An 18,244-nucleotide genomic window follows, 5' to 3' on the forward strand; every position below is an offset into this window, starting at 1 on the left:
ACTGTTCACAGAAGATTTTAAGAAGCTACATGACCAAAGCTGATGCAGGCAAACAGTATGTGCAGTGTGTTATTATTTATCCTTTAGAAATGTGTGTGCTAGGAAGGATGGTGCCTGGATTGACTTACTCACTCCAATCTACACGGGAAGCCATTACAACACAACAGATGATTTTGTTGTGGGAGTCTTTAGAGCTGCAAATTTCTTTAAATACAATCAGTGACTTAGAAGAGATCTGTATTCCAATTATCATTTCTACATTAGAATTTTTTGGTTAATCCTCTTCACTTTTGGCTACACGATTAATTGAGGATAGATATCACCATCAGTGATCATTTTTAATTTACTTAATTCAGGATTCACAAATTTACAGGGCCTTTCAAATGTATTCCTATGATATTCCGTTTTGGGAAATTACAGAATGAGGACTGTGGTTTTTTAAACTTAACATATTTCACTAGGAATAACACTATCCAAAAATTTAAAGAATTGAAAGGTTTAATTGAGTGTTTTAGTCACCGTAAATCTGGCTTCACTTGCCTGTCGAAGGGTCAACCTCCTGGCCATAAGACAAGGAGGTTGGGAATCCCATGCTGAGAGGAGTAACCAAACCAAGCCTACAGCTGCACAAGTAGTGATGGGGTGGAGGTAGGGCATAGGCAAGGGAGAGAATTGCATGATGTTTAGTATTTTTAGTTTTTTTTATGTGAGCAAATGACACGAGGAATGATTACAAATTAGGAGGTTTATTGAACATGGCTATTGTCACCCCTCTCAAACTTTCCTCTTAATTTCTATTTATTCAAAACATGAAATCTAAAACTGGAGATTCCTAAGGTTCTTCTAGGATCTTTCTCTCCATGCAGGCTCTCAGACTCCCCTAGAGCAACCACAGACCAACCTCCTTCGTCACAAGTAACTAGAAGAAGAAGAAAAACACCCCTGGGACCTCTCCTTGGTGCCTGCGCAGTCCCGTCTCTCTCTGTCATATTCCAAACTATAAACAAATTCCAACAGCACTGCTTTCACAAATCAGCTCCGTCCTAAAAAGGAGATAAAAACTCAGAACAATATGATCCATTATACCTCCACTGGCTAGGGTTCTTATATTCTCTTCCTGGCCAGCTCATCCACTCTCCAGGTCCACGACACAGGAAGTGAATGAGTTCTGGTAATGTCTGGATGATAACTGGAAATTGACAGACATGAACAATTGGGGGCAACTTGTGGACCATGATTAAATGCATTTTGCCCAGGTTTCTCGATGCACTACCCCAGATTTATTTCTCTTTCTCCATTCTGGGTCCGATCCCAGAATGGCTCAAACCTCCAATTAATTAGTGTCAAACAGTGCATCACTCAAGCTGCGATGACTGCCAAATTCTGCACCCATTACATTATACCTCAGTTAGGTTCCTTTCTCTTTGAAATTGTACTGCATTAAGAAATATTAATTTCAAAGAGATGAACTGCTAATTATCCGCTGATTAAAATGGCTGACATATCCTTATTATTGAAAAAGGATAAGCACTCTGTGGGAGTTATCATCCTGTGTCGTTGATTTGTTTGGATACTAAGCAGTATGCTAAAGTATTATCATGCTATCATAGAGTCTTACATAATCAAGTTAGTATACTTTATTAAAAGCTGTATTATGTGGACAATATTCACTTCCTCATCCATGTGATACACATGGCTAGAGACATTGCATTCCCTTTGCTGATTTTTACTGGAAGCGTAAAAAGCTTTTCATCGGCTCCAGGGGAAATACCTTTGGGTGGCTCTAGATTATACGGATTTGGGATCAAATGGCATTATTATGAAATGAAGTTCTATATGCCAATCCTTTGTCAATGGTGCTAACAGGCACTCTCAGTATTTGTCTTAGTTTACTATTTCTAGGGATACTTGCCAAGAGTGTTCACTTGCAACTGTTGTTTGCCTTGTCTCTGATAGCTGAAACTGTGCATCACTTCATTATCTCTGTCTCTGTTTCTGTGAATAGTACTGAGTATGTGTTTGCACATTGCTCTGTGCTCCAGACATACAGCACTAATGTAAATATATACTCTATATATAACAGTTGTTATCAGTACTGTTTTTACTGATTTCAGTACACTGACGGTGTCCAATTGAAGAAAATCACAAAGCCTTTCACATAGTTTTCGAGATGTAATTTCTACTATTGTTCTCCTTGGAGAGTGTACATTACAGTTTGTTCCTATAAATATGTACCTAATTAAACTTTAGGTCATAGTGGAAAGATTAATGAAATCCCAAATGATGTGGCATTGCCATTCTCCTACTTGAATGTACGAAGGTATCCATATTAGGAACTGTTTTTCATGGTGATGGTCTTCGTATGATGCAGGTGTTGCATGGCGGGTAGCTGCAGGCAGTGTGACACACCGAATCCAAACCCAGGGCTTCGGCCTTCTTCGTGGAGAGCCGAGGAGAGCCGAGTGAGAAGGAGACGGGCAAGTTAATGCCAGGGTGCTCGGGAAGTCAGGCAAAAGGGATGAAAGGAACAAGGATGTCCAGGGAATCAGGCAGATGGGTTTCACAATCCTGGAAAAAGGGATGGTTTTCTGTGGTTGGGAAAAAGAATGTCAAGAACAGAACTGATTGCCTGATGGCTCACAGTAACTCACAGTCAGAGCACTGGTCTAGCAGCCTCTCAAGCCTTAAATGAGATGGTTAATCAGTGGCTTGGTTAGAAAATTTGCTGCCTGATTGAAAGGCAGATGGACAGACATGTGGCCCGTTCTTGCTCCCATTGAGTCGGCTGGAGGACAAGCACTCATGAGATTGCTGCAGTTATCTGTGGCAACCGCAGGTACAAGTCACTCCAGGCATGACAACAGGGTCTCAGAATTAGTTACCTGCCTTTTCTTTCTTTTTTTACTTACTTACCCTATTCTGCAATGTGTACCTATGACATCCCCTGGGTCATAAGGTTGTCTACGGAATTTCATGCATTATCTGCCAGATTGGAGTTGCAAAACAAGAACATTGACTTCTTCTATTTGGATTTTTCATTTAGAGGTTTCAGACAAGCCTTTAGCACTTGTTACTACTTGGAATAGGGATTTGAATATTACAGATGAAAAAATTTGGAAAAATATACAATCAGCCACTAAAATCCTAATCCCACTTCAATATATTACCGATTGTACCTGATTCCTTGTACTCTCTGTCATAGGAAATGTGTACTATTCCCCTGTGTCAATTCTGACATTTTACCTTTTACACTTTTTGTTTTGTCTGGGTTTGAGACAAGTGTCTTGTACAATGCCCATTATTCTAGGCAACACCTTTCTTTTCGTGCTCTTGGTGTTCCTGTTAAATGATAACTACAGTCTTGGTCTTTAACACAGAGTTCCTTTGCTGACCTCAGCCCAGCTAAAAACCTTTCTATCTGTGGATACCTTCTTCATGGTATTTGTACAGAGATTTCTACTGCTTAGATTCAAGTTGCTGGGGGAAGTGGGTACGATGGAGGTGACTGTAGTTTTAGCTCAAATCCTTCGGAGTCTCTTTGTGGGATACTCTGAGTATTGGCAGAGCCAGAGATGGAATGGGGGATGTTTCTCTTGTTTTGTATTAAATCTGGCATGTTCAGTGTATTAAATACATATATATATTTAAATCTTAAACATAGATAAAAAAAGACATGGTTGAATCCCAATCCACTTGCACCAGCAGTGGAAATCTGACTTTCAACTTGGAAACAAAGTTGAAATGAGGGTTGGGGCAGGCAGATTTCAGGGAATATATTATTCTTCCACATCCAGACATGATTTGCATGAAACAGATGGATGTGTATCTGTATCTTGATTTCCTGATATTTATTGCAAATGGTTATTGCTCTTTTGCACTTTTTAAATAAACATGTAATAACTCATTTTTTTAAAATGCCTAAAAAACAAAATTGGGAAAAACTGTTAACTTACAGGAAGACTTTCTTATGAAGCTTGTGTGTCAGAAGCATAAAAACTGGCAAATCAATGTAATAGACCGCAAAAAAGCACTTTGATGCAATTAAGAATAAAGCACACACCACTTTTCAGCAAATGTTTTTATTTTTTTGCCGGTAGTGCTCAAGTAATTGTTTTCAGTTTTCAGCAATATAACAGAATCGCAGATTTCAGTAGCACAACCAATAAAATAGCATCAAAAAAATTAAATAATAATAAAGTCAAATAAACGAAAGAAAATAAGAGAAAAAGGTCTGGCCACCACACAGTCATTTCATTCTGAATCCAAACTTGTTGTTATGGAAACAGGCTAAGAAATTTGGTCCTTTACAAGGCCCTGACCTCCTCCACTCTGAAGCTGCACTGCAGTTCACGATTTTTACTGGAGAATCCAACAGTCTCTCACTTAATTTCACCAAAGAAATCCAAAAGTAGAGAATTCACAGAAGACAAGGGTAAAGAATCTATAGCAGAACAGACCCCACACACAGAAATATTGAAACCCCTGTATTTTACATAAAAATGTTGTTGTCCTGCCCCCATCCCTACACCCCTGCCAAAAAAATCATATTTTTTATTTATCCAAAGCACCTTCAGTATTTACAATGCTTTGTGGATATTTGTGCTAGCAAGACAGTAAAGAACTTTTTGAGGCTGTGCGAAGTAGTAGAGAATATAAACAATCATCTTTTCTCATGTGAGTCTTAATTATGTGAGTCTTTTACAGAAATATGAAGGGGTAAAAAACAAATCTCTCTGATGAGAGTTGTTAATGAAGGACATGAAAATGTATTCTTTAAGATCTGGATAAAAGTTTTACTTCCTTTTTCTGTGTCTGAATATTTTAATAAATGCATTGTAAACATCCGTTTTCAGTGAGCTGGCTGCTGTTCTACTCTCGTCATACCTAGACAGGAGGTTTGACCATTTTTACCAAAAAAGAGCTTATTTGCACCCAAACAAAAAATATATGAATTTGCTGATGGCCTGAGATCAAACTAATCACAACGGGAACTGATGTAAATGGAATAACTGGAGAATTATACAGTTTCTCACTTTTGTATCACTCACACATGACACAGTCAAGACTCAATATGTCATTATCAGTGCAGCTAAACTTTGTTCTTCAAACCCTTAGTTTGATCAGCATAGAATCATGGTGTAACAGTTGTATGTACGTTCCCAAGGCATGAACAGATAAAGGTTTCAATACACAATGGAGATGTTAATAAGTGTTTTGATTTCTGCCATCGTATCATATCATTTAGGTTTGCCAAGATGCTCCACAGTACCTTGCAAAAAAATTTAGACATTTGCATAGATTTCAGATTTTCTTGCTTTAAAGCCTGCAGTCATGACAATTTGATGTAGCAATTCATATTTGTTATATACAAAATGTACTCCATATATTTAAAGCATAAACCAAAAAGAAAGAAGCAGATAATTCAAATGAAAGAAAAATGGAAATGTCATGATTGCACAAGAACCCTAAATAAAGAGCTCAAACTGGCCTCTGTGTAAATGTCAAGCAAGGATTCAATCATGAAGACCAAGGAGCTTTCAGAATAAAGACCGTTAATATCTCTTTGTGTGTGGTGGAGTTTATCATTAAGAAGTGGAAGGCAACCAGGCACTGTCTAGATCAGGCTGTGCCTACACACAGAACAGCCAGACAAGGAAATAACTAGTTAGGGATGCCAATGTGAAGCCAACAACAACTTTGAAAGAGTTACAGGTTTTTGTGGTTGAGATACTAAAAGAGAAAATGCCCATGAATCAACAAAAAAAAAAACATCCTGCATCGGATTTTCTTAGCAAAGCACCAACATTGTAGTGCAAACATGTCGTAAACATTTTTATGATCAGACGAGACAAAAATTGGTCTAAATATTAAGATTTACATCTGACTCAAACCCAGCATAGTTCAGCCCTCAGTCAACACCATCCCTATTCTCAAGTATGGAGGTGGTGGCTTTATATGATCATTGTGAATCTCATCGGCAAGGACTGGGAACCTTGTCAAGACTGACAGGAAAAAGCATGGACATTATTCACCTTTCAGCAGAACAATGATCCAAATTACAGGGTCAAACCTACACTGGAGTGGCTTGAGAAAAAGAGAGTAATCTGTTTTTAACTGGCCCCCAGTCATAGTCCTGACTTGAATCCTTTTGAGAATCTGTAGAAAGATTTAAAAACTGCTGTCCATAAGTGATCCTGAAACAACTTGAGAGAGGTTGAGCAATCTGTCGAAAAGGAAGGGCATAAATTGCATGAATCCAGTGTGCAAAGTTGATTGGGACTTATCCAAAAAGATGAGCTGCTGTGATTTTTACCAAAGGAGCTTCCAACAAAGACCAAGTCTGAATATGTATGCAGTGAAAACATTTTTTCTCTTTACTTTTGGCTGACATTTAATGTAACCTATTTTATCCTTAGAATTCTTCAGTTTGAGGACTGAGGTCTTGAATTAAATGTTACGTTTAAAAAATGTATATGCATCATTTTATAGTTTCATAAAATGGCACAGCAAAGGATGTGTAAATACATTTGTAAGGATATCTGTAAAGCTTGTGCCATCTGATACTAATGATGGATTAATATATATTCTGTTTGTTGTCTGAAAAATGTATGTGCTCATCTTTTAAAAACGTTTGATAAATAAATGTTTCAAAAGATCCTGGAGATGTGACTTCTCATACATACTAGAAATTACAAGGACATAAAAGTCAGACACTTTCTTTTATCAATTTCAAAGCCAGAAGCTTCAAGATAAGTTATTTTGAAACAAAAAAGTCTCAATGGTTACCAGCTGTCCATTAGTAATCTCTCAATACTAAACTAATCATGTAACATTTGTTTCAGTGCTCCAGGGGGTTAAGGAAAAAGAAAATTAAATATAGTGTATTGGCCTCAGTAGGAATATTCACAACATACTTTGGATGTGACCTTTCTGATCAAGAGGATTAGCAGTTGTGTGAACAAATGTTCACAAACAAAATGAATTATTCAGAAACAGAATTACTCTGTTTAATTCTTATTGCATTGCTCTTTTAACTCACCCAATATCCTCTGTAATCCCAGGTTTATCAACCTTATCTTCAGTCTGAATTGCCAGAGGTCCATGCCATATCATTTTACCCAAGGTACACTTTACTATTTGACATATCACATTAGGCCCAATGCATAAAAGCAAGCTTACTTAAACATTGAGTTTCCTGTGTTCCACCAGAAGTATTTCTTATAGTCTTTTTCCTTTCTATGAAATATGATCAGGGATTAAACAGTCACACTCAGTATAATGGCATTTTGTGCAATGGACTAATGATATTCTCTATAGCTCACAAGTGACTTTCTCAAAGACAGGAAAGGAGTGCCAGTTGCTTCAACAGGGACAGGTGTTTCAGTCTGTCAAAATCTGTAGATCCTAATCTATTCATCTTTTGTATGTTGAAAGTTTTATTTTCAAGTATTACCTTTCTTAAACTATTTTTTTGCTACGTATTGTACATCATAAACTTGCCTAGATGTGCCTATAACAGAATGATGAGTTTTTCACTGACATGCAGGTATTGAAAATCAAAGAATAATGATTATTTTATAAAACATTATTCACATGAAAAAATGGAATGTACACATCAGTTCCCACATGTCCACCACCACTTTTCTCTCAGGTGAAGTACTACAATACAGTACATACATCACATGTAATTTTATATGTAAGTACACAAATAATGGAATATATGCTGTATATATGTTTTTTTACAACTCTCAAAGGAAGTTTTGCAGGACATAAGAAATATTGAGACTCATCCTAAGTCATTTCTGGCCAACAGATAGCAAGAATAAAGGCCCACAAAGCTGAACCAGGCCAGAGGTGTTCTATACAAGGGGACGAGAGCATCATACTGTCAATTTCAATCTTGAAAAATGAACTAGAGGACACAAATGGGAATTATGTAGAAGTGCATTTAAAACCAAGAACAGGAGGCACTTCTTTACTCAAAGGGTAAAGGGTATTCTCTCCTCGGTGAAGAATCACCAACTGTTAATCAGCTTTGCTAACTGACTGCTATCCGGTCAGAGTCATCTGACATTTTTCACACTGTGAACCCCACAGTGCTTGTGCAGCAGAGCTGGTATCAACTGGAGGAGTGACGTGACTACCTCTGACAGCACAGCACACACACAAACTCCCAGCAGGACCAAGAGGACGCTGCTGTGCAGCAAACTGAGGATATTTCAGCATATTCAATGTATTGACAAAGGCTAGACTGGAAGTAGCAATGGCTGGACCACGGTGCTCGGATTACTCTTCGCCCTACTGCTATAACTGGTGGAAACACTCGAGAGTCCCATGGATGAAAAGCTACTCTTAAAATCAACTTTTTATTTATTTTGTGAAAAAAAACAACTAGCCTATTTAGTGTCAATACCAGAAGAACACAGCTCCTGCTCTGAAGGATTACAGTGCAATGGGATTTATGAGTCTTTTTGCATGCATCTCTAGCCTCTAAACAACTGGGTAAAGGTATTAAACTGGTCCAGTTAAGCCAAATATGACAGCAATTAGTTTCAGATCTTTTCAGGTCTGTTGCCCTCCAAAGCTGTGGATGTGCTTTCCTGGTTTATTCAAATCCCTCCACTGAATTCACTTGAAAAGAAGAGAAGGCTAGTTTGCACACCTGAAGAAAGCTCCACAGCCAAAATGCTGTTTTATTTTCTTCTTTTTTTTACTTTTATAAATGGAATTTTCCTTAAAACACCGGTTTTGGAAAACATTCCTTAGATTTAATACTGTACAAGTTTTAAGTACAAGCTGTTGTTTTGTATTTCTTTTTTAGCATGTTAGGTTGTTCACCTATGACAATGGACAATGAAGAAAGAGAGTCTGCTTGTGTAGACAAAAGACCGTTATAACAGGACTTTCATCCAAGAAATAAGAAAATTAGGTGAAAATATCACCTGATTGGAAGAACAGTTTTTTCTCATATTTGATTTTAAATATGTATAAGATGATTTTCATTAACAATTATGGTACTTGATTTACTAGTCTCTGCCATTTCCAGAATGAATGGGATTAATAAACTTCCACAAATTTTACATTTTATTCTTCAGTTTTCAAATAAATAACATAAAATGTCATTTAACTGTTGGCTGTTCAAGTAACTTCAGGTGCATGACACATTTCTCAAGACAGTAAGTGTTCTTAGAAAAAAAACCCAGAAAACCCAAGAAGAAAAACTCAAGACCATTGCAGCTATTTAGAGCCAGGTTTTCCCCAGTTAAAAACCTGAAGCTTTTCAGAACAGTGCGGTTTGCTCTTCCAGTAATTTTACATTTTACGCAAGAAACCTAAAAATTGCTTGATTGCCTCACAATGTTTACTAAGCACAGCATTTTACCACCATTTACTGTACATTTTGAAGGTCTGGCTTTTGTACTGTACGTCATCCACAAGCTAATGAGGTTAAATACAATCTCTGTGTTGTAATGAAGAGCTTTGCAGGCCTCGGTAACTGGCTCAGATGAAACCTCCATCCCGAAATACCGTTTTTTATGCTTAGTATTTCATTATGAAGAACCTAGTAGCTCCTCTTGCATAAAAATAAGACAACAGAAACTTCTTAAACCACAGGACTCATTGGAAGCTGGCAGCGCCTGAGCTACAAGCAGGCCGTACAAGCCTCGTGTGACTGCTTTCTCCACAGGAGGAGAGCAGCCTCACTGGTGGGAAGGAGCTGCGGCCCCCTGGGAGAGGGGGAAGTAGGGAGATCCAGAAGCCAGGGAGAAGCTTGAAGACGAGGATGAAACTATTCTTGGGGCTTGACACCTTAAAAGAAGAGAGGACAAGCAATGGACACCATATTATTCTGGCTGAGGAGGGAAGTAGACAATAACAGAATCTGTCAGAACGAAGGCCAGGTGATCAAGAAGTGTCATACTTAGAAGACAGCACTGTGTTTATCATGAATATTTGCATTTTTGTTCCTAAAATGGACACATACATATAACAGAACCCACCCTTCAACTGGTGCAAACTTGTTTATGTGACATGTTCATATTTTAAATTAATGTTGTGAGCTTTATACAGTATTACACAGAATGCAAAGACATTTATCAAAAATATGTTTTTTTTTCCTTTTTGAACGGACAATTTGTTTTAGACAACCAAAAGTATCAACTAAATTTATAAGAATTGTATGCCATTGTTTACACACTTTTAACCACAGTAAAGCAATCAATAATAAGAATAATTCAGAACTGTAGGCTTTCTTTTACTTTGCAGCTTCTTGGAAACATCTGGTAGTTCTTTTTTTGCACATTCATACAGTACCTATTGAGGCCATTCTGTGCTAATGTGGTTCTTACCACATTTGAAGAAACATGAGCATCTGCACTTTCATCAGGGCTATTTGCAAAATCTCTGCTGGATCAGCACTTTTCACACAAAGAATTTACTTCAAGAAACTTCTTATCACTACTGAATAGTTTGGAATTTCCTCCTTAACCTTGTCATTTTTCTGAAACTGTGATTTCTATACTTTTACTCCTTGGCCCTGACTTTCCTTCTCAGGGCCACAGTGTTCAACACTTAGATCAAACTCTTCAGTGATGCCACTGCCTATACTTACGGCGTATAGAATGCAAGGCAGTGTGGCACGTTTTGAGAGGATGCCTTAATATCAACAACATTGTAGCGAATCAATATGGTACTATGTTATGCAAACCTTTTTGACACAAAAGCAATTATTTTATACCGACTATTTTCTTTGTTTCTATAATATACTGTATTGTATAGTCCAGTCCACCCAGTATAAATGGGGACCAGGATTCTCTTTCGTCCTCTTAACACCATGAAAACCAGGATGAGCTCTGTCCTGATGAGTCATTCTGGCTCAGATATGTCAATTGCTCGTCTATTTACACGTATTCCTTTTTAGTGGTTCTCTATATGGATACCTGTTAGTCAGGAAACAGCACTTGATAGGAAAGAAGTGAGTGGAACAACAATTTGCATATTACGTGGATAGATGTTTCTGGTTTATCAGACCTAAATGGTTTGAGGACTGCTGAAGGCACCCTGTTTCACTCACCATGAGCGCGACTTCCTGACGCGGTTGGCAGAGGTTCTTTCTCTGTAGGCGGCATTGTCAAGCAGCAGGTCTCTGCTCAAATGGTGGGCCAGGTCATGCTCTGGCAGAGATTTGGGGAAGTCTAAATGGAACACCGCTGGTGGCGTCACATCCAGCTCCAGGAACATGATGTTCTCAGCCTGAAAAAAAAAAGCAAACCTTCATGATAGATTCAAGGAGGAAAGCCATTCCTCGCTCACACTGTCCTGCCCAATTCTTTATTTGTTAGGCTTTCTAATGCTTTGGACAAAGGAGTGCATAATTTAATTAAAATCCAAGATAAAGCAACACAATTGTAATGAAGTGATGGAAAGAGTTTAATAGATTTTGTACATTATCAATCTACAATTTGGACAAACGTTTTCATGGCAGTTCCACATGGGAATAAATATCTGTGGTCATCTTGCAATTCAAGCCCACTCATAAGTGAAGGAATGAAAACACAAATTGAAAAGTTCATGAGTGCAAAAGTCATTTAACTATTGTCCTTAAAAATGACACAAATAAGTATTATAACCTATAGCATTTATAGGATTTTGAAAACAATAAGTAAGTTTGAAAACACTGATCTTAAATTACTTGAGATAAAGAGAAAGAAATATATTAACTGTAGATGTTTTTGTTGAGATATATATATATCATTTTTATCTTTTAATCAATATAAAAAAATACAAAGGCAAACAGAGTTTAAAGAGATATGCTGTTAAATGCGTGTAATTCAAATCAACGGATGTTAAAAATTGTACAATACAATACTAAAGCCTCATTGAGAATATTATGCACTATTTTGGTCACAACATTACCAAAAATATTCTTGCTCTGTAACCAGCACAGAGGAGAATAAGCAGGTATACTTGAAGACTCAAAGCGTCATACACTGAAAGGCTAAAGAAATAATTTTTTAAGCATTGAGCAGGGAAGAATATGAGAGGACCAGATTTAAGTATTCAAAAATCCTCCAAGTCACAACCTAAATCAATTGTGATACACAAACCAAAGGACATAGATGTAAACTAGAGGGAAATGTATTTATGTCAGAGAATAAGATGTATTTTTTTAGACAAATGGTTGTGGGAGTATAGAACAAGCTACCCAGCTATTAGGTTGAAGCCAATAGTCTGGTGTCTTTCAAGAAACTGCTGGACAAATCCTTGGATCAATTCACTACTGGCAATGAAATTAACTAGATGGGCTTAATGGCCTCCTCTCATTTGTAACCTGTTTTATGTTATAATTAGCTGGTGCCCAGTGAGGTGAGAAATGGATTCCACACAAAGTTCTCTGATTATGGTTCTATATCAATCACTCAGCATGTTAAAAGGAGATCTCACAAACTCATGTAGTTTGGCCACAGAGTGCAGAATTAAATTCATTTACGAATTCAAAACGTCCTTTGGAAAATACATGGCACAAAGACAATATTTTGAAAAATGTATTAATTTTAAAATGACATTAGGAGACAAATAAGTCTTCGTCGGCAGCTAACAGAGATTGATTGATTGACACCGTTGATTGATATTGTTTTTCCCATATACCCACAAATCTAACACTTTGTTGTCAGTCGCAAATCAGCCAATATACTCCTATTTACTGTACTAAATAAAAGCTTCTTTGACCCAGATTTATCATATTTTTCAGTTAAATCAGTAATGATGCATTACAGTAAGACTTTATAACTATATGCATGGTTACAGTTTACATCGTTTATCCAGATTATGCTACGTGGATTGGCAAGAGAGATCATGAGTATTAATTTAAGTATCAACAGTCATTTATTCCGCTACAGAGCTTAGGAGACAGTAATGATAGAGATGTGTCTGATAGCTCTGTGCTCAACATAACAAGTACAGAAATTTAGAAAAAGGGTTTTAGCCAGGTAAGAGTTTTGAAGTGCTGACTACATGCAGAGCTCCAGTTGTATTGGTCATGGCTGGAGAAAGAGAGATTCCTGTTTAATCTGAGACAGGTGTGCTTGGGCCGCAATGGGATTGAGTTTATCTTGTGCATGTAGTTTTCATTAATGAAGCTAAGACTAGTAAAATACTATATTTTCAATATTTTTTTTTCTAAATTAATTTTAAATAACAGTTCTTGGCGTAAATCAAATTTGGAAGAATTTTAATGTTTGCCATATACAGTACATGTATCTGTATTTGTTGCAACAGTAAACATTGTCATATCAAAGCAATATTTTAAGCAATAAAATAGCTTGCAATATTAATGACAAATACCAGTAACTTTAAGCATACTGACTAAAGCACATACTGGTTTATTCTGTTTGTTAGAGGCAGTCCATAGCTGAAAAACTGAAGCACAACCTAGTCCAATAAAAAGGTCATTACAGTCCTTAACCCATAAAAAAGCTATTATTTGGAAAGCAAAGTGATGTGCTGTTGAGTTATAAGATTTAAAACAAAATAAATCTTCAGTGTATGGAGCATTCCTAAGGCAGTGTATACTGTACATCTCAGTCTTTGAATTCTTTAAACTCCTTATCTCAGTCTCTATAATGTCACACAGGGGGTATAAATGCAAATCAATTTTGTATGGCTACCATCAGTGTTGTTGACCTCAAGACTGTTCTTCTTAGAAGCTATCGCACAGGTGTGGCATGCCTGTGGATTTTTTTCAAATGTTTACAAGCTCCCCCCACAGATCTGGAAATTTATGTGGTGGGTTTACCAGGAAACTAACATGGTTGTCTCTTCCTAAATGCGTTTGACAAGAGACAAGTCTGAAGAATTAGCTGGCCAGCTATTTCAAAGTGAATCTTTATTAACTTGCAGTCTTACAGCTTCCATTTTAATGCTATGCACATTTACCATGTATTATGTTACCACCTCTTCTTCCAATCAGGTGATATGTTTCACTTAATTTTCTTGTTTCTTGGATGAAAGTCCTGTTATAATTGTAGGATAATATTTCTGTATATACTGTAGATCCATAGACAAACACTTAAGAAACTTTTTTAACTTGTGTTTGGCCTTTAAAACAAGAAGCAGTAGAGTTTAAAGCATCTTTGTACACAGTAGGTTATGTTTTGCTACTTGCATGTAACACTGTACTTGTCTAAATATCGTCTGTCCTTCTACACATTTAAATTCTGTTTTAATTTGTCAAAAAATGTCTTTTTACATTTTTATGTACTTCTTGCAGTTTAAATAGTGCTTTTTAACTCTCCTGTTTGATTATCAGCTTTGAAATAGTGTTTGCATACTACACCAGTATCTAAATAACTGACATGAATAAGAAAAAGCAGTGGTCCTAATACAGATTCTTGTAGTACACCTCTGATCACATCAGACTGAGCATTCATCCTTTACCTATGCTCTCTGTTTTCTGTCCAGTTCTCAATCCAAATGCATGCATTCCCTTGAATGTCTACTCCTTATAATTATAAATTAAATCTTTTTTGCAATTTTTTATCAAAAGCCTCCTGACACATTGGTTTAGCAAAACCTACCTTTTCCAAAACCATGTTGACATTTCCCCAGAATCATATTTCATCAAACCCTGGAGATGAGTTTATCTTGAGTGTATCTAGTGCCTGTAACACTTTTACCCATACTACCCTATTTCTATGCTGTTTAATACAAAATAATGTATTTGCTCATCCTGAGCTATTATGTCTATTTCTTCTCCAGTAAACATCTGAGTGAAATGGGGATTTAATTCATTGTCCATTTAAATTATCTATTTACTGATCATCATCTAACCCTTTCACAAGTTTATCTCCAGTAAGATGTCTTTGAGACATCTGACTCTGTCCTTTACCGTTGTTTTTTCCACTCAGTAGGGGCCTGTGACTGAAGCAAACTGTCAAACTGGCATTCTTTGTCAAAGCTTTCTGATCTTGGCACCAGTTTGCTGCTTCCTGTCCGACCACCAAAAGTTTCAAACTGGGGAGATTGTAAGTCACTGATTCCATAGCCAAATGACATTTCATCATTCATCATGCACTCTTCTGGAAGTTCATTTATATTTTTTACAGATATACTGTATACCGTACGGCTTATTTGTTCATACTGTCAAAGCAGCTTTAGTCGATACATTTATGTGAATAAGTGACTGGTCTTTTCCCAAAATGAATTCATATATATAGTTTAGGCATGAGCAGTACAAAAAAAACATCTTCCTGTCATTTGAAATAAAAATCATTTGTACTTGGCAGTGTCTTTTTTGTAAGGTCTGCCAACAGCAGACCAACCATTATCCCCTTGTGCTTGCTTTGTTAATGTTGACTGGCAGAGTCTGAGTGTGGTGGCATTTAACAGAAAAGCCGTCTAAAATCAGTGCTCTTTTTATCCTTCTCCCTAAGCTTAAAGGGCTAAAATAAGCTTCATTAACACTTAATATCTTTTACTGTATGGGTCTATAATGCCAGCGGTAAGACTTGAAAGGAATCTGCACATACACTCTTTGTTTTCTGAACTGAAATAGAATTGGTCCATTCAAATATCCCTAGGGTCTGTTTCTACCAAATAACCCTCCTTTATCACCTACCCGGTATCTAGGGTGAGCTCCCATTGCTATGGCAACCCGTGCATACTGGCTGATTGGTCTCTTGTAGCCCACTGCTGAAGCCGGCCTTCTTTTCATCTGAATATTTTTGCTGGAAAATAAAGAAGCAAATGTATTATTACAGAATGCGGTGCGACTTTTTGTGTGTGTGTGTGTGTGTGTGTGTGTGTTTATGGCTTCACAGAAAGGCCAGAACATCAGCAGGTTTCTGGAGAGTAGGTGGAAAAAATTATAGGTCTATAAAATCATAAAGAGCTATATTTTTTCAACAATATGTATGCTCAGAAAAGAGGAAGAGAGCTGGCCTGTGAGTTGCTTGTTTTTACAGAGCATCTAGGATTTCCACCTTTAGGGATGATAAAAAGTCAGTTTATAAAAACAGGTAATGGATAAAATAAAGTGAATAATCACATTTGAACATCAGACCTAAGGTGGTTGGATATATTTAACGAGACTGGACACATCATGTGTGTTTTGAGGAAAAAGCACAATCCAATTTCTTTTTAATTAAAGTCTTAAATTAACATATGCTGTCAAAAATACAAAGCAAAAAAAAACTATTAAAGTGGTCTAAACAAAATACAAAGTATTTATTATCATGCCATACCAAAAAAAAAAGGCATAATTCAGTTCATCGGGTAAAACCATTCAAGAAACAATGTATTTAATCTTGTGAGAAGCCAGAAGATGACATGCTCCTGTGAGGCTGAACAAACCAACTGTCTGCTTGAGGGAGCCAAATGACGTATTGATCAAATCAGGAACCACATTCCAATCAATCACTCAATTATTCTTCCATCAAAAAACTATTTATGCCTCGGAGATTTCAATTATGAGCAGAAAGAAGGGTTTTAGTTTCAACACACTTGTATTTTGGAATTGTACTGCCCTTTTCTTCCCTTTTTTCAATATAGCCAACTGAATATACAGATATGCAAATCTAGGGCTGCCAAAAAGCCCCATAATCCTCAGACACTTTGAGAGAGAATGGGATTTTAAAGTTTTCCTGGAACTGAACTGTAGTAAATTAACATGTAAATTGAGCACTGAATCTTTACTAACTTAATATACTGTACAGTGCCTTTGAGCTGTAAAATCAAAATGGTTATTTTTACCTTTCAGTTGAGCAATTTGTATTTGTGATCATAAGATTGATATGATTGATTAGTACTGTACAATATAAAGGCCTTTCTATTTAAAGTTTGGTGAGCTCAAGGGGATACAGACTCCATGCAGTTATTATCTCAAAGGGAATGTTAAATTATACACTCTGAAATTCTCTTGAAGGGAAGGTGCCCCAATACTTCGTCACCTGAAATCACTGGACTAAGCACATATTTTTCAGTATGATCAAATCTTTTCATGGAGGTACCCCCAAATAAACTGCATATTACACTCACTGCAGTTATCAACAGAAAAGCTGAAGCATAGTAATTTCAACTCAAATATGCTTGCTTCCTGAGCTGCTAATCCACATGTCAGATGTGAGCACTGCTTTGATGTCTCCTCTCTGACCTTGTCAGAACACCACAGTGAGAATGACACCACTGTGCCCTGTCATGGGAACTTGCCAGCTCAGCCCTCAGGCATACTGGTAAAGGCTTGCTGAGTTCCAATTTACTGTTGGAATGCACAAAGCTAATGTGCCTCAGGACCAGGAATTTAACAGGGGAGTACACTCCAGACAACAGGGCCTCTAATCATTGCCTGTAATGCTAAACACATTGTTACTCAGCACCTTGCATCGATAATATTTCACAAGATTTATCACTGACACAAATTAATATGGAATGATTAAAAAAAATTTAAATACAATCTTCAATAATATTGAACTGAGATTTACATGGAATTCTGTGTTTGTTTTTAGCACAACAAACAAATTGCACATTAAAGATAGGGGCTATATCGGTATATGGTGTGTTTTATGTGTTTTATTTCTACTGTATTGTTACAGCTTTAGGTGACTGAGAAGTGCCTCTAAGATTTTAGGTAAAGTTTGTGACACTTGGCAGAGGAAACACTTCTAGCTTCAAAGCAGTTGAGAAGTGGGGGGTCCCTTGATCAGAAACCATTGCAAGGTTCACCTTGGTATACCTAGGCAAGTTAGGGGTTAATGATTGTCAATGAGCAATACAGAAAAACACCATATAAGATCACATTAAGAGCACAGAGGAAACGTCAAGAAGGAAAGAGAGAACAAGAAAGGAAGGGGAACATCCAGAAGCAGGGATGAAGAGAGAGAGAAGAGAGGAGCTGGAACCAGAAGCTTACGTCAGGTGAGAGCCCCTACTTCATGATCATCCAAACAAAACCTGACTGGAGCTACGTATCTGAACCTTGCTAGAGAGAGAGCGCTATTCTGTACTTTTAGAGAACTTGGCTTCCTGGGTAAACAATTCCTCAGCTAGAGATATCTTTTTTGCTTAGGGTGCATTTTTAGAATAGGGACATAGGTTCCCATTTATTTTTTGATATACGGGGTGCAGAGAGAGAGATTTTAACTGCAGGATGTATTGTATTGCATTTAGTTAGGAGGGAGCTTATCTCTCATGTGGCCACTGTAGGCATCATGTAAGAGTTCAATACTTAGTAGAAGTCAATCGGGTTTTC

At 37.1% G+C, this 18,244-nt stretch overlaps 1 protein-coding gene across 1 annotated transcript in view; it reads right to left on the minus strand.

The window, feature by feature from the left end:
• Positions 1-4,069: 4,069 nt before the first annotated feature.
• Positions 4,070-18,244, minus strand: part of kif3ca (kinesin family member 3Ca) — a 78,699-nt gene continuing 64,524 nt past the window's right edge. Inside the window, exons 6-8 of the mRNA XM_088906789.1 lie at positions 15,617-15,725; positions 11,075-11,253; positions 4,070-9,810 (exon numbers count right to left, since the gene is read on the minus strand). Of these exons, the coding sequence (XP_088762915.1) occupies positions 9,702-9,810; positions 11,075-11,253; positions 15,617-15,725 (397 nt within the window). The 3' untranslated portion in view covers positions 4,070-9,701. The remainder of the gene's footprint in view (positions 9,811-11,074; positions 11,254-15,616; positions 15,726-18,244) is intronic.

The sequence above is a fragment of the Atractosteus spatula genome, chromosome 2 (genome assembly GCF_055471065.1).
Source record: "Atractosteus spatula isolate fAtrSpa1 chromosome 2, fAtrSpa1.hap1, whole genome shotgun sequence".
NCBI lineage: Eukaryota > Metazoa > Chordata > Actinopteri > Semionotiformes > Lepisosteidae > Atractosteus > Atractosteus spatula.